Source organism: Wyeomyia smithii, chromosome 3 (genome assembly GCF_029784165.1).
Source record: "Wyeomyia smithii strain HCP4-BCI-WySm-NY-G18 chromosome 3, ASM2978416v1, whole genome shotgun sequence".
Taxonomy (NCBI): domain Eukaryota; kingdom Metazoa; phylum Arthropoda; class Insecta; order Diptera; family Culicidae; genus Wyeomyia; species Wyeomyia smithii.
In genome coordinates this window covers 68,448,527-68,471,785 of record NC_073696.1, presented here as the reverse complement: position 1 = coordinate 68,471,785, position 23,259 = coordinate 68,448,527, and the positions used below count along the sequence as shown (strand labels likewise).

Below are 23,259 nucleotides of genomic sequence, written 5' to 3'. Positions count from 1 at the left end.
AATGCTGGACTGCAAACACCCAACGCTTGAATTGTAGTATGTTTTAACGATTCATTATACAGGTCTGGACTCGAGTTGCAGGGTCAAATATTCTATGTCTAGATGCCTAAATACCATCTTACGTCCGGTAGCTAATTAAAACTCTCATAATTATTTTTGATTCTTTGAGAAAATTTGAAAGAATAGCGTCCAATCCTAGTCTTTCAAACTATTATTCTCATTGTATCATTTTCCGGAAAATCTTTTGTAACTTACACCCTGGCACCTTTTATTTCCATGTGGCGAGCGGGGTGAGCGAGCATTTTCGAGAGTAAGAGAGTAATTTTAAACTTGCAGTACTCTGTTCGCCCCCCTTTTGGCACACCAGTAGCGAGAGCGTCACGGACAGAGAATGTGGAGCTTGGAATGCTCAACGGTGCGAGTGCGAGTGGATCCCCTAGTCTAGCTTCTCGAAGGTTTTGTCTGTGTAGTAGCCAGTCGGTTCGTTGTTGCTGCCGCCGTCGCCAGATGTGTTGTATTTCGCGAAGTACCAACGGCAGCATTGCTTCACAGAGCAGCAAAGCAAAGGTGAATTCAGCTTGACTGATGAGCACTATTTAGTAGTAGATACTGCTGCGCCTGAGAAATATAAGGTGCGGAACCTATTTTTTGTTAGTTGGCTGGTTGCAGTTAAAAAAGTTTATATTGATTTTTACCACTTTGTTAACTTAGCCGCATAGTGGTTTAATGGATCAGCGGTTTTTGGCCAGTTAAATATAGCACAAGAGTCAAAACGGGCAGCTTACCTTATCACTAGAGCAAATCATTCGAGTACTACGTACGAGACCAAGCGCACACTTATACCAACGCACTGAAAGCTAACACTTGGTAGGTACTGACATGGTGTGAGATGTTTCACCCGAGAATACAATACTTGCTCGAGCAGTCTGAAAAATTCAATCGCAAAAAAAAGAAACAGTTTTGATCTCCACTGCAGCAGTACGCTAGACTTTCGGGTGTCTTTCGGAAGGTGATCGAAAAAAAGTGCTCTCCTCACTCAGCAGTGCATTAATCATTGGCACCTGCAGCACAAAAATCGCGTGTCCTACCATCGCGCTGTTTTTTTTTCTAATTTGAAAAATTGCGCGCTGTCGAGGATCCGCGTCTCTCGGTCGCGATTACCAGTGTGCAAGCCATCAGGAGACAGTGATAACAGTCTTTTGCGATAATCTCCGGTTAGTTCATCCCGTCTCTCAGGCAGGAGGAACGGCTGAGCATTGAAATATGTATTAAGTTTGCTCGCAACGAGCAGCAAAATACCAACAATTCCGTAGGATGATAAGTGTCAGTATGGACGCAGTGAAAATATTAATTTTAATAATGATCGATTTGTTCGCTGCAGCAGACAGTGAATCATTCCAGATTATTTTTGAATTCCCGATATTCAATAAAAACTCTTATCCATCGATCTAATTCTTTGATCTTTTCTGTTTTCTTTATTCTGTGCAGACAAGCGTCCACCAGAACGAGATAGCCCGTAAATTCCCCCAACAGACACGGTTGCCGGCAGGTCATGGCCACAAACGCATGATGTGTGCAACAATGTCAACACAGCTTCGAAACAACAACAACAACAACAAAACCAACAATCACCCTTTTTGGGTTACTAAAAACAAGGTTTCATATCGATATACAACATCGTCACGCGTTGCTGTAGTCGTGCTTAGCGAGTGCCCAATAGAACGGAATATTGTTACAAGTGCCACCCATCGACACCCGAACTATGTTGAAACCATTAAAAAGCCTGCTCACTTATCTGCAGAAGAATGCCAATAGTTCACCTATTTTCGGGTAAGTTGAGTAATAGAAACCATTCTACCGTCGTCAAGCGTTCATGATTGCGCTAGTTTACGGGGTAGAAGTTTTTGTCCGTGAATGAAAGGTATTTGTACACATTTTTCATTTATTTTTATGAACATAAACGATCAAACCAGGCCCATATCCCGGGATTCTCGAATTCCGGAATAAAACCAAATCAGTACGAGTGTGGAATCAATCACAAATCTTTTCGGAATATGACCTCTGAAAATAAAAAATATTCTTATCCAATGAATAATTGACGAGAGTTCAATTACGCTTTTTATTTTCGAATTTAGTTTGCTTTATTGACCTTGTAGAACCTATATATTGACTGCTTATATTCAACGTCATTGCACTTTAATAGTGAGTCACGGAAGTGGGAAGTTGATTTTATTTCCATTGATGATAAAATGCATTACAGTTGTTTCATCATTTGGTTTTTTTCTGGCATTTTTAGTAACCTATACTGCCTATAATCGCATACCAGTCCCATCTGGAAAATCATCAAGTTGAGAAAACAGCGCTTAAAGATATTTTTCATGTTTTGGGTAATTCACCTGTTTGGGGTGGGTCATTCTCATTTTTTCGACATAATGTAATAAAATAGACCTTAATCATAACTTCTTCATCAAAGAATTGCCTTTTTCGTGAAAATTACAATGAGAAATAAGGCGGAGACTGATATTCGATTATTTAGGCCATTGATTAGCAAAATAATCGCAAACCGGTCTCACTTTCGAACGCTTGGTGTAGGAGTAGTCATATTTTTCTCGAGTATTTTGGATATGGGCAGACGTTTATGGTCGTAGATAGCTTCTATGCTGCATGGAGAATGGCGGAGACGTTCACACATCACTAACCCCTACTTTAAAGCCGTCTTAGAGAAAGCAAAATATAAGGTTGAAGTCTTGGATATGCTACAGAACAATTTCATTTCTTACGTCTTCAGTGTTTCGCAATACGTGTGGAATAGAACTATTCTGCAATAGCCCGTGCATTTAGCATCTTGCAAAGGTGGTATTGAGAAAGAGAAGTTTCCAATTTTATTACAACAGTGACTTCACGGAAGACGACAGCGATGAAAAGAGGTGCGACCTGTTTTTAGCTAAGCAACTAAAAACGATTTCTTCTGAGTTCTGACAATTCCAACTTGAATGATCATTTGAAGTGAGCAGATCATCCACAGGAAATTAACCCTTTACAGAAAGCAGCACTACTCAAGGCCTCTGGTTGACGAAACCAATAACCTTTCGGGAACGAACTTTCAGAAAAAGCTGCAGTTTCAGTGTCTGCTTAAAATCAACTTTTGTGTGGAATTTATTTGAAACAACCTTGCATTATTTAATTTTGTGATGATTTTTTAGCAATAAAAAGCTTGAAAAACAACGCCAAATATTTGTTATATGGATTGGAGAAAAAAAAATATGGCCATACTCAGGAAAAAAATTTGGTGGGACTGATATGCGATTATTTTCAAGATGGGACAATTTGACATCACATTTTTCTCTGACTTTTTCAAACAAAACATACTTTTTTATTTCCTTAACCGATAGCAAGCAAGAAATAGACGGAATCTGATATTTAAATCAAAACCGATGAAAATCCATATGGGACTGGTATGCGATTATAGGCAGTATAGACTATTAGGAAGTTACTAAGAAAAATCAAAATTTCTCTCATTACTTTTTATAGACTATATTTCTTACCAGATGCCAACACGAGAATTTTGAATGCTTGAACATGCACATGTTGAGATCAGCTAAGCTTAATCTGTTATGGCCTGCTCCAAGCGAGCAGAAATCATCTGTGGGGACCTCTTCTAGAAAATATTGGCTTTACTCCGAAGATGTTCTTGCAATCTCATACCTAACATCACGTTTTTTAATGCTGATGGCAGTAGAAAGATTTCGAAGCATGTTTTGGTAGTTTATGAAGCAGAATATTATTTGCATTTTTTGAAAATTGTGAATCGTAAAACTTTCAATGGACAGTCCTCTTGGAACATTTTACCCCTTATATGTTCGGCAGGTTACCCCTGTACCCACCAAAATAACTTTGAATTCATGAACGATATTGGATCTTGACCCGTCAAAAGATTGGAAAATTTGTCTATATTAAGCATATGGGATATAACAAGCTGTTGGTTTTCATATGGTTCCCGTGAATTCGGATCTCCTGGACCATGTTCAAGTTTCCAGACAAACTTTAGCAATTAGCAATAAAACCAAGCAATAATGGTATCAAAACTCATGAAATCACTTTAGGAGTTGACTCTATTCCATTCTGGCTCCATCTGCCGAGTTGTTCTCGAGCTGGTTTCTATTGGGCCCTATATGACTACAAGCATGTTTTATAAAAACCTCGACAGTATGCATGTCAAAATTCATGAGATTGTTCCAGGATTGGGATTGAAACTTTATACCTGATATGGAGTTAGAAGGTAACGTCCGAAGAAGTAATACCTGGCAAACACAAGACCTTCACACTGACAAAGCAGCTGAGTTGATGTTTCATCTGCAAGGTTGCAGAAACGGCAGTTATCGTATGAAACAATACTGATGTTCTTTAGGAGGTAAAGAGCAGGGCAGTTTCCGGTAATAACTTCCGTGTACACCGACACCACCGAGAATTATAGCATGATGCTTGATGGAAGGGCAGGACCATCAAAAACTGATTTTAAAGAGAAGTGTTCTACGAAAAACTCTATTTCGTAGTGTCCAACGTACAGATGGGACATCGTAGTATTCAGCAATTGTTTATCTTTTAAAATTTTCCACAACTTTGCTGAAGGAAGCTATCTGGTATATTGAAAATTAGAAAAAATATTTTTTTATCTAACTGTTAGGCGGATTGATCGAAAAACTAAAAACGCCAAAAGTAAGGCCTTGTTCTATGAAACAATCTTGCTGAAGACATTGAGTACATAAAATCAATTTTTCACAGTCAAATCTAGGTGATCACGATTTTTAGAATTAAGACCACTGTGCACTGTGGGATTTTCAAATAAATACTTTTCACCAATTGTTCATGTCTTGAAATATACCCCTTGGAATGTGTAGAAACTATTTTGGAAGTTATTTCATGAAATGGTTTTTGAAAACGTGCTTTACAATAAGTATTTCGTCGTTTTTATATCACTTTTTTGTACTTTACGACCTTCAAAAGGGCATTATTTAAAAATGTACCGTACGATTTTGAAATTTTGACCAGAGATTCTGGACGTCATAACGAATCGAATGGTGTACTCAGGTTTACTCAGATCAGGTGCATTTTATTTTATAATAACGGTCTGTGGGAGCACCGTGATGCTGCAAGCCCAAATGGCCGTTGTAGCTTTTTTAACTGCGAAGTCAATTTGGGCTGTCCAATTCAGCATACTGTCCATGACCCAGGTATTCAACTTCTTTACAGAAGCTCAGTAAACATTCATTCAGTGAAGGAGGAGGGTTTCGTAAAGGGTACAATAACTGTTTTAGCTGGATTTATTTTCAGCCCCTCTTGAGCGCACCAACTCAGGATAAAGTCTCAATTGTTTCGTCACATTATCCGCGAATTATGAGGTCTACATCATTGGCATAGCCCAGCGGTTCTCAACCTTTTTTCGTCTGCGTACCCCTTGGTGAAATTTTTGAAATCAATTGTACCCCCTGGATTTGGAATGTTCTCCCAGACTGAGAGAGAGTAGTGGTCGATCATGTTGTGATATGCTAGTTCTGGTCTCAAATTGAACTTTGTTTTGTTTGATTGCTACAGTTATGTTTAAAGAGCAAGCTTAAACAACAAATGAAGCATTATGAAGGAAAACTGCTTTGTCCGCCATTACTGATTTTTCTTCCGCGTACCCCCTGAAGGCTCTCGCGTACCCCTAGGGGTACGCGTACCACAGGTTGAGAACCGCTGGCATAGCCAACAATCTCATAGCCAAGCTGGGTTAGCTTGCTTAATAGTGCATCAACCACCAGCGACCAAAGTAGGAGGGAGAGGGCTCCCCCTTGTGGACAACCTTTCGTCGCTGAGACGGTGGTTGAAGCATCTTCCAATGTAACTGTGATTGCTCTGCTCGAGAGCATATTCTGAATTCAGCTCATTGTAGTGTCTTCCTCAGGAGAACTGTATTGATCAAAGTATAGAATATATTGTCAAAAGCGCCTTCAATCTCAAGACAAGCGCATAGCACCGTCTCTCAATACTTCAGCGACATTTCGATAAGAGTCACTATGCCATGAAGAGCAGTTTTTGTCGATTTATCAGGTTGGTAAGCGTCCTGATTGTTATGTAGTAGCGAGCCCTTGAGGCACTCATTGCGGAAATGGCTATCTGCAATTTCCTCCATTAACTTCAGGAGTGTAGATGTGAGGCTTATTGGCCTGAAGGTCTTAGGTAGTGTTTTGACTTTTCTTCCTGCCTTCGATATGAAAATCACCTTGACTTTCCGCCAGCTAAGTGGAGTATACTGCCTATATTTGCATACCAGTCCCATATGGATTTTCATCGTTTTTGAGTTAAATATCAGATACTATCTATTTCTTGCTCTACTATCGATTAAGTAAATAAAAAAGTATGTTTTATTCAAAAAAGTCAGAAAATAATGTGAGGTCAAATTGTCACATCTTAAAAATAATCGTCCCAATGTTTTTCCTGAGTATGGCCATGTTTTTTTCTTCAATCCATATAATAAATACTTGGTGCTGTTTTGCAAGCTTTTCACATTAAAAAAAATGATCAAATAATTAATAAATCCAAGGTTATTTAAATAAATTCCACACTAAAGTCAATTTTAAGTAGACATTGAAACTGCAGCTTTTTCTGAAAGTTCGTCCCCGAAAGGTTATTGGTTTTGTCAATCAGAGGGGTAATAGCCTTGAGAAAAGATGCTATATGTAAGGAGTAATTTCCTGTGCATGATCTGCTCACTTCTAATGATCATTCAAGTTGAAATTGTCAGAACTTAGAAAAAATCGTTTTTAGTTGCTTAGCTAAAAACAGCTTGTACCTCTTCTCATCGCCGTTTTTTTCCGTCGAAACTTAAGAAAAATATGACTAATCCTACACCGACCGGTTGAAAGTGAGACTGGTATGCGATTATTTTGCTACTTGATGGCCTAAATAATCGCATATCAGTCTCTTTCTTATTTTTCATTGTAATTTTCACGGAAAAGGCAGTTTTTGAAGAAGTTATGATTGAGGTCTATTTCATTACATTATAACGAAAAAATTAGAATAACCCACCTCAAACAGGTGAAATACGCAAAACAAGAAAAATATCTTTAAGCGCTGTTTTCTCAACTCGATGCTTTTCCAGATGGGACTGATATGCGATTATAGGCAGTATAGCCCATAGTGGAGCTCGCGCGGAAAGTATGTACCAGCTCAGACATTATGATATTTGTATAAAGATGGGAGACTGGAGATTTCATAGGTTCAAAAGTGTTTAATGACCAATTGATTGAAGCTTCCATGAACAACATTCAAGAGTGCAGAATTAAGTCGTTAGGCGCTGTGCTGTGCTGTAATACGTTGAATAAATACTGTAATTGGAGTGTATTTGATTACTCTGCTCAACAAAATTGTAGTCCAAGATCGCATTTGGCAGGTTATCCGTATTGCAAACACTCAGTTATGCTCCCTCCCAGGAAATGGCAACTCCTGAACTAGGGGCTGAGTAGCGGAGAGTCTAGTGCTGCAATTCCATCCAGGGTCGAGTCGTGTACAGCTCCTAATTGATCCTTGAATGAAAATTTGGTGGAGTAGCCATCAAGGGTAACGGTGATGTTAATAGCCTCAACTATTTCCCTGTAGGTAACTCCCACCGAGTGTCTCGGGATCGAGGGACCATCCCCATTGCGGACTCGAGATTATTTGTTCACCGGACTATCGGCGCTGGTGTTTGGTGACGGGACGGGCAGACTAGAAGGTGCGTCTGCGTGTCTTCTTTGAATCGAGGATCATGCAGAAGGCGAATGGACATCCTTAACGCGAAACACTATCAAAGTTAAAGCCTGCCTCCATCTCCTGATCAACAAGTGTTCGTTTGACCTCTTCCTCCGTCTCATGTTGACTGTTTTTGTTGAAATTGTTTGTATTGTTCAGAAGAGCGGCTTTGATATTCCCTTCTTGCTGATTGTCAGCCACAGCAGCAACTTCTTGGGAAACTTGGTGTGAGATATGAATTCGCTATAAGTTTGGAATCGCTTCACTGAGTATTGCAACACCCAGTCTGAATATTGCAGCACTTCACGGAAAATTGTACATCTCCTGGAATAGGCGGATATCTTTTGACATCCTTGAAAGTTGCGCATCCTTGAAAGTTGACATCCTTGAAAGTGCAAACTTATTCAGAAGGTCAGAGGCTACTGTATGGTGGTTAATTCAGTGTGAAATTTTACCGCTATGTGGCGCTAGTAGTCACACAATTTTCCGTGTTTTAACTAATCTCAAAATTCCGACATGCTAGAAAGTAGCGGTGTTTAGCAAACTTATTCAGAAAGCGAAATGCTTCTGCACGGTAGTCAATTTGACACTGAATAACCCCCCGGCGCTAGTCTGCATGCAGTTCTTCGTATTTAGACTTCAACGTATCGCGCGATTATTACTACCCAGAAAGTTGCGGTCTTCGGCTAGTGCCACCAGTTGTAGTCAAGTATGTCGAAACACAGTATAACGCCGCATGTGTGTTCCAAACTATTCACAAACATCTAGGCGAATCTCTCCAGCAGATATTCTAAGTCGCTATACAAAGTGTAAGAGCGGCAATCTCCTAATTACAGAAATAACTTCCACAAGGCAGTGTGCATGAATGATCGAGGCGTGCTTGGAACAAAGCACAATAGTAAACGTAGAGATTGTAGAGCTTTTAAATATAACGTCTTTATTCGTCAGTGGTCTTTTATCGAATGGCTTTTACAATTTTATCTCTATCTGTCAACCTATGTCGACGCCTACCTAAGTTAACTTATATTTACTACAGTAATCGTTATCGTTCTTAAGGGAAACTACCTCCCAAGTAGTTTAATTGGCCAAAACACCATGATGGAGACATCGAAGAGGGCGGGTTCGAGTCCCGTCTGGACGAGGGAAATTTTTTCTAAGTCTAAATCCCTCAGTCCTTGTTTTTTTTTCGTATCCTCGAAAAAATAACATGCATTGCCTACTTTTCAAAACATAAAATGTAAGTCATAAGACAAAAATGTAATTAGTTAATGAAGCAGAAACTCTTGATCTTCTTAACTACTTTGGTGATAATCGCAACTTTATAAATGGTGAGATTATTAAGCTAAGTTAGGTTCGAAACACTCAAAACTACATACACGCTAGCGCTTCGTTATGGCTGAATTCCGAGCTGTACTCTCCTCCAATCACAAGCCCTTGACCTCTTGAGCAACTTTGCTGAAGACCACAACTTTCTAGGTTTCCGGAATCAAAAAATAAAGTTTCATATATCTGCCCATTTTAGGTGATGCTAAACTTTTCGGGCTGCACCCAGCAAGGGTCTACTACGAAAGGCTGAAACTCAAAAGGCTGAAACACGTAAGGCTGAAACTTGAAAGGCTGAAATCACGAAAGGCTAAAAACTGCAAAAGGCTGAAAACCACGAAAGGCTGAATCACGAAAGGCTGTAAATCATTAGGCTAAAAATTCAAAAAGTTTCTTATTTTTGATTTCAGCATTTGTATGAACTATTTGTGTTGATTATCAGACTGTCGCCAACATCTGTATATTTTCATGCGATGGTTACCGCAAAAAATCTTCTGGTCTATGTGATATTTCAATAGCCCAATATCTGCATTTAAATATAAGTTTATATTAAAAACTACATATAATACAACACACTCGTGGCCTTTGGCCAACTCGATTGTCCGGGGTGAATGCTGTCCTTACTCGCTATCGCTCGTTTGGACGTAAACCAGGGGATCACCCCTATGTTTCGAATAGACCTAGGAAATCCAACAGATCAGTTGTTTTAGTGCACGTGGCCGCCGCTTCCGACGGCGGGTCGGCGGCCGGCTCGGGCTGCGGGAGCAGTGTCGGCCTTGGGGGCCGACAGTCTCTTGCCCCCGAATATGCGGTAGAGCCGCATCAGGTATAACCCCTATGGGTACGAGAATACGAATACCTATGGGTATGGGCATACGAAGTGGTAGATTGTCTAGGGGTGGTGAGGTCTGGAGACTCGGCCGTCGATTACCAAACTTTCAGCCTTTTATGATTCAGCCTTTTGTGAATTCTGCCTTTTGTGCATTCAGCCTTTCGTATATGATACATACTTTTCAGCCTTTCGTGTTTCAGCCTTTTGAGTTTCAGCCTTCCGTTACTAACCCACCCAGCAATACTCAGTAAAGCGATTCCAAACTTATGGCGGGTAGTGTATGTCCATGTTCGCTAGGTACTTTTTCGCTGTTTAACCGGGTGCACCGGCCTCTCGGCCTTTCTCTTCAGCATCCTTTGGACTTTGTTACTCAGGGTCGTCGGCCGTCCAAAAGTGCCAAGATGTTGTGGATGCCGGCACGGGCGTATTCGACCTTACGATGTCCGTTTTCACACGTCTGAACGGAATAGCTTCACTGTTTTTGCCATCACGGTTAGAGTTCGACAGGTAGAGCTTTCAAATTTTTCCAACTTACTCATGGATTACTATGATTGAGTAGTTTCGTCACTGCGTGTGAAGGTAAACCCATGAAAATCGGCAATTTACAAAATACAAACAAGAACTTCATCCATACTCTTATTTGGAAACTAAACATCAGTAAAATATTATCATTTGACAGTTCAAATTGATTCCCGAAATTCAATCCGCCAGCCTATTTATACACTGACTATAAAAATTATTGTTAAACACTCTGTTCGAAAATGCGAGCGGCAGCGATATTTTTCAACCTATCTCCGTCTGCAAGTGAACACCTGAAAATATATCTTATTTATCAATTAAATAATTTATAGTTGAAAAGATGCCATGTCATATTCAATGATTATGCTCACCTGGAAAACTAACGCAAACATCTTCTTGTATCTTCCAGATTAACCAGCGGAATGGGTCCCATCGAGGAGCCGACGTTGGACGCAGACGACATTATGACAACGGAGCAGATAAACTGTGACGATCCGCTATACGATCCACTGGCGTTGGACGAGTGCGATGTTGATGTGCTAAACGTGAGCAATGCCAGCAGTGATAGGCCAAACAGTGAACTGGACAGTAGTTCCGGCCAGATAGTGTTAGTGGATGTGACAAGTCTGAAAAACAGTCCCGCCAACGGGAATCACGGCGACGATGCGGAGGACATCAACTCAAGTCTTGAGAACGCAGTGCAAAATGGAACGGACGCTGTTGTGGTTAGTGAAAACGGAAATGATGAAAGCGGATTATCGTTGGAGGAGGAACTTGAAAATAACGAAACGAAATCTACCAACCTAGAAGATGACAGTTTCACGACTGCATCCTGCGGTGATACCCCTAATGATTCGGTAAGTGCACAGTGTGGTACAGCGACGGGAAAAGTGACCGAATTCGTGGACACAGTTCAACTCAATGGAGAAACCGATCCGTCCGCTGTTCCAGCAGCCGTCGGTGAAGTACAGCAAAACGAGGAGGAAGAAGCCAGCGATGGCTCGGATTCCGGACTCGGATCGGAGCCCTCTAGAAATGTTTCAAACCTAGAGCATCCACCGGTGAAGAGTAATCTCAAAAGACGCTCTGGCGAGGAAACAACCGGAGCAACTAGTGAAAAGCGATCGAAGAAGGGAATATCGTTCGACGGCGTTACGGTGTACTATTTCACCCGTATGCAGGGCTTTGGCTGTGTGCCTTCACAGGGTGGATGTACTCTGGGTATGGAGCTTCAACATATGCACACGAAGTAAGTATTCTTCAATTCTTATTCATTAACAACCATAAATTCAAAATCAATTTTTATTTATTTTAGACGCTTCACCCTTGCTGAGCATGCCGCTGAGCAGCGAAAAATGCACCGAGCGCAGCTTCAGGAGCTTAACCCCCGTAGCAGTTCCAGCGAGGAAACGGACAGTGATGATGAACCAAGCGAAAGCGGATCGGAAGCGGATAGCGAATCATATGGATTCTTACAACCCGTGACGACACGGCAGCGAAGAGCGTTGCTCAAGGCGGCTGGGGTGCGGAAAATTGACTCCACCGAAAAGGATGAATGCAGATTGATTCGAACGTCACGTGAGGTATGTGGATGCACTTGTCGGGGCTATTGCGATCCGGATACATGTGCCTGCAGTCAGGCGGGAATTAAATGCCAAGTTGATCGGCCTAGCTTTCCTTGCGGTTGTACGCAGGATGGCTGCGCAAACGTAGTAGGTAGAGTGGAATTTAATCCAGCCCGTGTACGAACACATTTCATTCACACTATTATGAGGTTAAATTTGGATAACAAAGCTAGCAGCGAAGAACAGAACGGAATGGGAGTTCATTCGGCGAGCAGTTACGGTAATGGAAAAGATTGGTCTAGTGGGCCAGTACGATTACCGGGTCTATATGGAATGGCAGGAGTAAATGGAACCGATACCGTAGACGGATATCATCACCTGCATCAACAACAACACCCATATACTGCGAATCACAGTTATTTAAATGGGCATCCAGTTTCCAATGGACTACCACCTGGCGGTGAATCCCTGGATTTGCATTACGCTTTTCGCGATTTTTACGGACCATCGCCGCAGACTAATGAACAGTTGGCGATATCCAACTCGCTAATGACTTCCTATTACACGAATTACCCAACTAATATGGACCAATACCATCAACCTCATCATACTGGTTTAGTCATGGATCAAAGACAGGTTGACCAACATTCCCCATACCAGAGTCAAATAGAATCCACTTCAGCCCCCAGTTCAGTGATGATAGACGAAGAAGTCACGTTGAACACTCCAATCAATCCCAACTTCAACTGTGATGAATCCTCGTCACAAGCCGACACCCAATCCAGTGCCTCTCAACCAATTCCTGAAGCTGATCGGATTGATCAATCAATCTCCCAAAGAACGTTGACCAGCAGCGAAGAAGTAAACATTACGAACCATGACAATGCAATCGCACCAGTCCCGGAAAATGCTGCCAAACCCATCACATCTTCCAGTCACCCACCAAGCCCACCCGATGGTGATTTCATCGACCTTAACACACCGCTGGCACCGGGAAGCGATCGCCTGGAGGCCATCAATGATCTTTTGGAGAGCAGCAGAAATACATTGAGCATCGTCAAGCAGTCAATTATTGCTGAAGAAGACGATGAGCTAGGCGATTTCCGTGACCCTCCCATTGCACCTCTGTCTAGCGGCTGTCTGGTGAGAAACGATAAACCGTTTTGCATAGAAATAACCAGTCACGCTAACCCTGCGTCGGAAGGCACACGGGAAAAATTGGACAACGTGCAGCCGGAGACGGCAATCGGGAATAAATCGTCCGATGAAGTTTGTCCGATTATTGAAACGAGCGAAAACTTAAGCGAAATTATCAAAAATAGTATTGTTGAAACTGTGTCCAACTAAGAAAGGATAAAGTGTTGCGATAGTTGAATGTTCGTTGAATTACTCACACTTGTTTTGCTACACTTCCGGTGAGCCAGTTTCACTTTTACTTCAGGGTTAGTTAATTTCTTTCATGTTTTTATTATATCCTTAGTTATGTTTCTTATAATTTATTTCTGTGCCCTTTTCTTCTTTACACTACTGCTAATATTTTCTCTTTGAAACCCCCTTATCATGGAAATGCTTCTTTACTGGAGTGAACATTTTTTTTTTTTTTTTGAGAATACCATTAGGAGTAAAACTGCTGATTGTAGAAAGCCGTGTAAATGTTACACCATGCTTGTACCACTTAAATAAGAACTTATAACATATAGTTATAACTAAAGACACGATAGGTAAATTAAATTCTGTACTCAAAACTAAAACATGCGCAATAAGAGTTAAATTTTATCATAAACATGGTAGAATAATACTATTCAAATAAAACTAATGTGGAGCAGCCGGTGGACGAATTGTCGAATCAATGAAAACAAACAAAAAATGAAATGAAAAATGCCGTTTCTACAAATGCTGCCGTTGATTCGAGGAAAAAAAAACTTAATAGTAGTTGAGAGGCAGAAATCTATAGCATGTATATTGAAAATTGTAAGCTATACTATAGAAAATTGAATTTGAATAACAAAAAGAATTTAGCGCTGTCTACTGTACATAAGTTTCATTGTACTAAATACCAGCTTGGTAATCTGAAGGAAATGAGAAAAAAATCAACGTGTGAAAAACGTGAAACAAAAACTTATGGTATCATTTATGAAAATAACAACTGAATCATACATAGTCCACATTCGAACGACGAAACCTTGCTCATTGACCGAATATATCACAATGATTTCCTTTTTTTTCTCTCGGGACTTTGTCTTGACAAAAACATACCAACTTATCTATCATCCAAATGAATTAGCGGTCCGATATCCTTGCATCAAAAACAAACAATTTGCAATCTCTCGTCGGGAATAACGCTTCGTTGTCAACATTTTTCTCATTGTGGTACAATACACTCTTTGAAGCGTTGATGCATCCGGCTAAGTAGGGGGATAAATAAATGAATAAAAGTGCACTCGACGTAAATCAACACTAACGAAGAACTGAAGACGCTAGTGATGCGCTTCGTCGTCGTCGTCGTCGTCGCCGTCTTTCGATCGTATCGAGCCGAACAAGATTAGTTCTAATTGCGATCTAGCAGCAGTGAAAGTGAAAGCTCTAGTGAAAGTATCCACATAGAACAGATTTTTCTTCGCTGTTGAATAATCCAGATTGCGTGCAGGGTAGATAAAATGGCAGCTTTGCGGTGGGGTGTTGTGACCGCTGGAACCGTTTCACACGATTTTGTGTGCGCCGTATCGACGTTACCCGATAGTGAGCACAAAGTGGTGGCCGTTGCCGCCCAAGGACTTGAAAATGCGAAGAAGTTTGCTGAACTGCATGGAATTCCCGCTTTCTATGGAAGTTATGAAGCATTGGCAAAGGATTCACGTGTTGGTAAGCATTCTTTAGATATACTTTATATCGGTACAGTTCATTCTCCAGTCATTCCTCAGATATCGTCTACATCGGTACGGTTAGCAACGTACATTACGATGTGGCCAAGATGATGCTGGAGGCTGGAAAGCACGTGCTCTGTGATAAACCGCTATGCATAAACGAGGGTCAAACTAAAGCGCTACTACACTTTGCCCGGGAACGGAAATTGTTCTGCATGGAGGCGATCTGGTCGCGGTTCTTTCCGAGCTACAATCATGTGCGTGAAAGAATCAGAAAGGGTGACCTGGGACAAGTGAGACAAGTAACAATCGAACAAGGAATCCCTATTAGCAAAGTGGATCGCATCCGAATGAAACATCTCGGCGGAGGTACGGTACTTGATCTTGGCGTTAACAACATTCAATTGGTGTTGTGGGCTTTCGGAGACTTTCCAGATGAAATAGTTGCGGAAGCTATACTGAACGAACAGAACGTCGATACTGAAACAAATGTTGAACTTCACTTTCCGAATGGCGGTAAAGCGACTATTAAAACCAGCGGAGAAGTAAGTCTTTCCAACACTGCTATTATCACCGGAACGCGTGGATCAATAAAGGTTCGTAGGAAATGGTTCGTAGTATCATAATTACTAAGATATTGACAAACATTGCAGCTTTACGATTTTTGGTGCCCCATAGAATTGACAGATATGGACGGCACCGTTCGCTCCTACCCGTTGCCAAACTCTAAAATCGAGTGCATCCAAAAGAACAGCGTCGGTTTGCGGTACCAGGTGGAAGAGTGCCGCAAGCGTGTTCTGGCAGGCGATTTTGAGTCTCAAACGGTATCGCACGCGGACAGCTTGGCGATAGCCCGTGTACAGGATGCGATCCGTAAGCAGATAGGAATTGTATTGGCGGAAGATTACATATTCAAACCCTGAATAGATTAAGTTGTCCATTAATGATGTGCGTCAAAGTGCGTACATAAATACGGAGTAATCTATTGCGGTTTTAGAAGTATTTCCAAGCGCTTTGTACGCTTTAAATCCAATTACAATTTTTTACGTGTGTAGAAAATTTGAAGATGTCCGATGTTTGTTGTTACTACTTTACACAGAAATTGGACATATATTTTCAGTTAAAATTTTTTGGTTATATTTGTTCTAAATATTAGTAACACTAGATAGTATTCGAAATATAAAAACGAAGGCGGTGGATTGTTCAACTCATGTGTAAACAACAACATTTCTTGACCTAAACCGAAACCGTATAGCTTGAGTCCTCTGAAAAGTTTATATCATACTTCGAGTGTCGTTACTAAAATTAAAAAAATGAACGATTGAGCGAATGCTTTTACTGAAGATCAGATGCAATCTGAAGAAACCTTTTTTCACCTATTATCAAAATCTCCTTGGCTTCGCGGAAGATACTGATGTCATCGGCATTGACCGCAGAGCAGTGGTGACAGTCGTGCCTTTTTTAAAGGCAAGCAGCGAGGATTGAATTCACCTTAGTTCTCTTAATACAAAATACTGGTAAAACAGCTGGAAGTGCTCGTCGCTCGTTTTGGTACTAAGATTGTTATAGACGAGAGTACCTTTAAAGTAGTCTAAAATCTTTTTTACCCTGGTACTCTCGTGACGTGTGATAACGGTGCTAGCCGCGAAGTAAAAAGACGGACAGCAGCCGCGAACAGAACCAGTTTACTTTGCCAACTAAGAATCCACAGTATGTCCGCGCTCTACAGGACGTTGATTTTCCCAGCCAACTGGTGAGCACTTGGAGTCTTCGACCGCAGGATCCTGCGTTCAATACTTGGCAAAAAACAAAAAATACACGAAATAGGGCAGATTACATTGGGCTGGTCACGTGGCACGAATGTCGGAGGAGCGACCAGCACAGATAAACTTCAGCCCGGCAGAGATGCTCGCTGATGTGGATGAGAACACCCGATCGGCGAGTTATAGGGGCGATTAGAGAAGACTAGAAGATCAAGTGACGTAAAGCCGTACTATAAAATCGGCAGAGGGTCGTTAATGACCTGTCGCCATAATAGTAAAAGTAAAGTGAGTATTTCCAAGTGGAATTAGGGATTTGTACTTGTTTAATTGTTGGCGGTTACCAGAGATCCGAAGTGTACGAACCATTTTGAGTTCATCTCCGTTGATGATCACCGTCCGTGGGAGTAAAATGTTGGTTTCTCTCGAGCATGTTCGGCAGAATGATGTATTTCTCAAATATGAAGAAATGTCTAGAACGTAGTAGGCCTCTAAAATCATATCAAAAAAAAAGTTACCTGGAATTTTTAGATTTTTGGAAATTTTAAGAATGTCTTTGTATAAAACTACCTCTATGTGGTCGATTATCAAGAGATAGAACCAAAGTTTTCTGCATTAGATAGTCTACAACTTTTCTAAAGACTTCACTTCGATTCGACAAGTAATAAAAAACAAAATTTTTATATTACCATCAGGTAAATTAATTAAAATTAAATTTGTATCAAAATTTGTTGCTTGAGATCTACAAAAACTTTGTCGAATACACTATTTTCATAACAATTAAATGGCATTTTTACACTTAAAAGGCGATCACGTTTTTTTGTTTTTTTTTTCAATGTGCATTCCTGTGAATTTTCTTCAAACGTTTGCTCCTTCTTAAAATCAGTGATTTTATTTTTACATAATGTATCTGGAGGTACCCTCTTAAATTCTGTGCCGTCGACTATCACCGTTTGCGAGAGAATTCGTGGGGCAAAACCAAGCGGGATTTATGGGTGCTCGCGTCACCACGGACCAAATATTCGCGTTACGGCCGGTCCTACAGAAGTGCCGTGAGTATAACGTGCCCACATATCATTTGTTTATTGATTTTAAAACGGCATACGACACAGTCGATCGAGATCAGCTATGGCAGGTTATGCACGATTACGGTTTTTCGGATAAACTGACACGGTTGGTCAAGTCGACGATGGATCGGATGATGTGCGTAGTTCAAGTTTCGGGAACTCTCGAGTCCCTGCGAATCTCGAAAAGGGTTACGGCAAGGTGATGGATTATCGTGCTTGCTATTCAACATCGCTTTGGAAGGTGTGATACGTAGATATTTAAAAGGTCTGTTCAGCTCTTTGGCTTCGCCGATGACATTGATATTATAGCACGAAGCCTTGAGAAGATGAAGGCTGAAGCCGGACGAATCGAACTGGTCGTATAAATGCATCGAAAACTAAGTACATGAGAGGAAGAGGTTCCAGAGAAGACAGTATAAACCTTCGCCACGAATTCATATTAGCGGTGATGAAATCGAGGTGGTAGAAGAGTTCGTGTACCTAGGCTCACTGGTAACTGCTGACAACGACACCAGCAGAGAAATTCGTCAACGCCTTATGGCAGGAAATCGTGCCTACTTTGGACTCCGAGGGACGCTCCGCTCGAATGAAATCCGCCGCCACACGAAGTAAACCATCTACAAAACACTGTTCAGACCGGTAGTCGTTAGGATGTCGGACGACAACTCGGTAAAAATGGTTCTTAACACTGGACGACTGGAACGAGGCGACGGGGCGCGCAGCGAGCAAGGTGGGTCGATCAAGTGGAAGACGACCTGCGGGGCCTCCGAGGATGACATGGCTGGCGAGCTGCAGCTATGGACCAAATTGAATGGAGACGACTTCTTCGAACAGCAAGGGACACTTTGGCCTGGAGCTGAATAGTAAGGTAAGTATCTGCAGTATTGAACAATTCTTTGTTGGTTGGAAAACGACTGGACAGTGTGTACCAGTAGTACACCCGTAAAAGGTGGCATATAATAAACCTCAGTGTGGTTCAAAGCATAATACTCAGCAGCTCCTATTCCTATCTCCACGTGGTACCGACTGGGATACGAGCAACCAGTGGAGAATCGATGAACCGGTGGGAACTTGGTCGTATGCCGTTCTTCTAGATGTGCAGCTTGCCTGAGCGTCTGTTCTTCATGTGAGGGGCGGCTCAGACTGCGTCTGATCCGTAGCGGACGGCTGAATTATGAAATGCAGTGTCTTGACAGCTTTCCGGACAAACTGACGTGGTTGGTCAAAGCGACGATGGATCGAGTGATATGTGTAGTTCGAGTTTCGGGGGCACTCTCGAGCCCCTTCGAAACCCGAAGAGGTCTAAGGCAAGGTGATGGTCTCTCGTGCCCACTGTTTAACATTGCCCTGGAAGGTGTCATTAGAAGAGCGGGGATTAACACGAGTGGCACGATATTCCAAAAGTCGGTTCAACTGTTTGGTTTCGCCGACGATATTGACATTGTGGCTCGGACCTTTGTGAAGATGGCGGATACGTACATCGGACTAAAGGCTGAAGCCAAACGGATTGGACTGGTCATCAATGCATCGAAGACGAAGTACATGAAAAGAAGGGGTTCACGAGAGGACAGTGCTAACCTCCCACCTCGAGTTCGAATTGGTGGTGATGAAATCGAGGTGGTTGATGAGTTCGTGTATCTGGGCTCACTGGTAACTGCCGACAACGATACCATCAGAGAAATTCAACGGCGCATTATGGCAGGAAATCGTGCATACTTTGGTCTCCGGAGTACGCTCCGATCGAGTAGAATTCGTCGCCGCAAGTTAACCATCTACAAGACGCTGATCAGACCGGTAGTCCTGGTTGCGGTGGGCTGGGCATGTTATAAGGATGTCAGACGACAGCCCGGTAAAGATGGTTCTTGAAACCAATCCGTCAGGGACAAGACGAAGAGGTACACAGCGAGCAAGGTGGATCGATCAGGTGGAAGACGACCTGCGGACCCTACGCAGACTGCAGAGCTGGCGAACTGCAGCCATGGACCGAGTGGAATGGAGACGACTCTTACGTACAGCAAAGGCCACACCACGGCTTGGGACTGTTTGGTAAGGTAAGTAAGTGTCTTGACAGCTACACCCGAAACGGCGGCCCCGTCGCGAGACTAGGCTTCTGCAGCCCTTGTAAGGCAGCATGCCGAAATATTAAAATACTATGAGCAATCAAGAATTGAATATGAACCGAAACAATCGGCAACGATCTAGGTGACGAAATAAGGACGACGACTGGAAGCTTGGTATATGAAACTGTAGATCGCTGAACGCCCCGGCTGGCGTCAGGATTCTGCTGGATCAGCTAGAACGCCACCACTTCGACATCGTTGCGCTTCAAAAGCTTTGCCGGAAAGAAGAGAAGGTATGGAGGATTTGAAGTCGCAAGGCACAGTACTATCGGAGTGGCGGCACAACCAATGATGCAGAGTCGTATGATCGAGTGGCAGGCGATCAGCAAGAGGTTGTGTTTAGTTATAACGAAAAGGCCGGCTCTACAACTACACTACCCTTAATGTGCACTGTCCTCACGAAGGAAGACCAGATGTAGAGAAAGAAGCGTTCTACGCACAGCTAGAGAAACTCTACGATAGCTGCTCGCGTAGAGACATCAAGATCGTCATCAGGAACATGAACGCTCAGATCGGTAAGGATGACATATACAAGCCGGTGATTGGCCCGCACAGGCTTCACGCCACTACTTACGGTACTACCCTCGGCGGAGGGCTTGGTGCATCACCTCTCGAGGACGGCTGGTGCAGCATTCGCACAGCTCTCGGGGAGACCGCAACGGTGACACTAGGAATGCGAGCACCGAGTGGCAGAAACGACTTGTACGACGGGAAGTCCGTGAGTTTCTTAAAGACTTCCCGCTGAATAGGAACCAACATGCCTATCAAAGCGGCAAGTCAACAGAAACTGCTCTTCACAGCTTAGTGACGTTGATTGAAAAGTCCCTGAGTTATCAGGAGACGGCGCTATGTGCCTTTCTTGATATTGAAGGGGCCTTCGATAACACGTCCTTTGCATCAATTAATACGGCTTTTCCAATAATGGAATCGACCACACTTCAAGGTGCTGGATACACGTAATGCTCTCTAGCAGAGTGATCACAGCAACCTTGGGAGATTCGCCTATAACAATGTTAGTGATCAAGGGATGCCCGCAAGGAGGAGTTCTCTCGCCCTTGTTATGGTCACTAGTTGTCGACGCACTTTTCAATAAGCTTTCACAGCTTGGATACGAGGTCATTGGATACGCTGATGACATCGTCCTCATCGTCAGAGGTAAAGATGACGCAACTCTGTCGAGCCGCATGCAAGCGGCTCTGGATGCCACCACGTTATGGTGTCTACAGGAGGGTCTAAACATAAACCCCTTAAAAACAGTCCTAATTCCATTCAATAAACGAAGGAATATCTCCATCACTCCTCCAACACTGAATGGAGTTAGACTGGGCTTCAGCAATGAAGTCAAATGCCTCGGAATTATTCTGGATAAGAAACTGAACTGGTCTGTACAACTGGATCATGCCGCTAAGAAGGCGATCTCGCGATCTGGGCCTGCAGAACTCTGTTCGGTAAGACCTGGGGACTGAAACCAGATTTGGCACTCTGGTCTTACAAGACCATTGCCCGACCAAGAATCACCTAGCGCAAGCCAAACTCTCAAAAAAGTTCAAAGACTTGCATGTCTTTCGGTTACCAGCGATATGCGAACAACTCCAACTGCAGCCATGGAAGCAATGCTCTGCCTACTGCCTCTACATCTGCATGTGAAAAAAGAAGCAGAGCCTGGCGCTCTAAGGTTGCAAAGGAGGAAAACTTTATTCGAAGGGGACCAAATCGGCCACCTTCGCATACTTAGGGAGCTCAAACTAACTCCGCTATTAACTACAGTCTCCGACTGGATGGATGTTAGGACCAACATGGATAATCCGTATAGAGTGATGGAAACAAACCGCTCTATGAGGAACAATGAAGGGCCTAATCTTCCACCTGGCATCGTTAGGTTTTATACGGATGACTCGAAAATGGGATCCCTAACGGGATCCGGTATATCCGGACCCGGTATCAGGGAAACATTTTCCCTGGGCAAATGGCCCAACGTTTTTCAAGCAGGGGTATATGCCATATATATATATCTGCGCAAAACTATGTCTGAAACGCAACTACAGACATGCGAAAATCGGTATATTCTCGGACAGTCAAGCAGCAATACCCAAGGAACAATTTGGAAGCCTTTATGAAAGCAAATGTGGAATAAGAGCAGTGTAGATGCAACCGGTGCTGAATAAACTACGCGTTGAATTATTTGTTGTACAAACGTTGCCGCATTCTTGGTTCATATATTAACCCAATAGGGGAACTCCAGCTTAACAGAATTTGTTCAAACGTTTGCAAGAGATTGTTAGCAACACTAATAAATATGTGCTGCGCTAAAGCGCTTTAATGGTCTCCGCTCATCAGTGGCGTTCTCGCCTAATAAGAGCGATTTGAACATTTCAAACGGCAACCTGGCGACTGTTATTCTGCATGTGTTGTTCAAATGCTGCATAGGGTAACGGGGCTATTTTGGCCCACCCGGTAACATTTTACGCATTTTATCTGATAAATTCAATGAATATTAGAAAACTATGCATGCAACATTGAATAACACACCTAAGAATCATACTACACTATAATTTTCGGCGAAAGACTGGCTCTATGTAGTGTTATTTTGGAATTAGTTCATACATATTCAAACTCATGGCTGAGTCAACCCAAAGTGAAGAGGAAGTGGTAATATACAAGTCAACGTCCGGAAGCTATTGTAACAAATATGTATGTTTTTGAAACAATTTGTTGTTGTAGTAATATCAATAAAATGTCATAGAAACAGTTTGTATACTCTAACATTATGGAAAAAGTTGAAAAAGTGGTTGAACGCATGGCCGAAATATGTTTGCCTCTTTCTGAAGCAAACATATTTTGGCCATGCCAAGTTTTGACATCTCTTTGATTACCGTTCGGCCGTTGCACGTGAATAAGAAAGCAGTTTGTGACAATTTACAGGTAATTACTTCTTAATTTATCACATTTAACTATATGAAATTAGATGAGAATGCCTGTCAAACCGCTATAAGCCAAATCATTTCATTTTTAGATGCCTAAAATTTACAAAAATTCACAGCAGAAGGATGTTCTCCTCAAACCCACTATTTTTGCTCTAAAAATACTGATGATGATCTTAAATATAATTAGTCCGAACTATTTCCATACACGTCTGTAGATATAAAGGTGGGTCAAAGTAAAAATTTGGTGGACCAAAATATGTTCTTAGTACTTCGTAGAAATCTTGATATTTCTAGGATATTTTTCAATATATTGCATTGTTGAACGGTGTATATTAAAATAGTCACTTAGCTTTTAACAATGGTATAATAGAGTAGGTATTTATATTGAAAAATTGTGTTTGTTTTTATTGAACTGTGCGAACACTTCCCAAAGCTGGCCAATATACCCCCGTTACCCTATATGCATTTGAAGTTTTTCAAGGAACGATTCTTTAGCTCTTATAGACGCGAACGCT

General features: G+C 42.0%; 2 protein-coding genes across 8 annotated transcripts in view; both read left to right on the top strand.

Annotated features, from left to right (window-relative positions):
- Positions 1 to 14,178, top strand: part of LOC129730287 (uncharacterized) — a 34,421-nt gene extending 20,243 nt beyond the window's left edge. Inside the window, exons 1-4 of one of the 7 annotated variants that reach the window (XM_055689489.1) lie at positions 398 to 567; positions 1,489 to 1,830; positions 10,854 to 11,693; positions 11,760 to 14,178. In XM_055689489.1, the coding sequence (XP_055545464.1) occupies positions 1,763 to 1,830; positions 10,854 to 11,693; positions 11,760 to 13,356 (2,505 nt within the window). In that variant the 5' untranslated portion in view covers positions 398 to 567; positions 1,489 to 1,762 and the 3' untranslated portion in view covers positions 13,357 to 14,178. The other 6 variants (XM_055689493.1, XM_055689490.1, XM_055689494.1 and 3 more) reach the window with 6 other exon arrangements.
- Positions 14,179 to 14,396: 218 nt separating this feature from the next.
- Positions 14,397 to 16,084, top strand: LOC129730288 (trans-1,2-dihydrobenzene-1,2-diol dehydrogenase-like). Its single transcript, XM_055689495.1, has 3 exons — positions 14,397 to 14,871; positions 14,931 to 15,469; positions 15,527 to 16,084. The coding sequence occupies exons 1-3, from the start codon at positions 14,667 to 14,669 to the stop codon at positions 15,794 to 15,796; spliced, it is 1,014 nt and encodes a 337-aa protein (XP_055545470.1). The 5' UTR covers positions 14,397 to 14,666; the 3' UTR covers positions 15,797 to 16,084.
- Positions 16,085 to 23,259: the final 7,175 nt, after the last annotated feature.

Bases quoted from the DNA above. Each gene is read 5' to 3' on its own strand.
- LOC129730288 (XM_055689495.1), top strand. From the start codon at position 14,667: ATGGCAGCTTTGCGGTGGGGTGTTGTGACCGCTGGAACCGTTTCACAC. The intron at 14,872-14,930 runs GTAAGCATTCTT...GTCATTCCTCAG, and splicing joins GGCAAAGGATTCACGTGTTG to ATATCGTCTACATCGGTACG. The intron at 15,470-15,526 runs GTTCGTAGGAAA...CAAACATTGCAG, and splicing joins GAACGCGTGGATCAATAAAG to CTTTACGATTTTTGGTGCCC.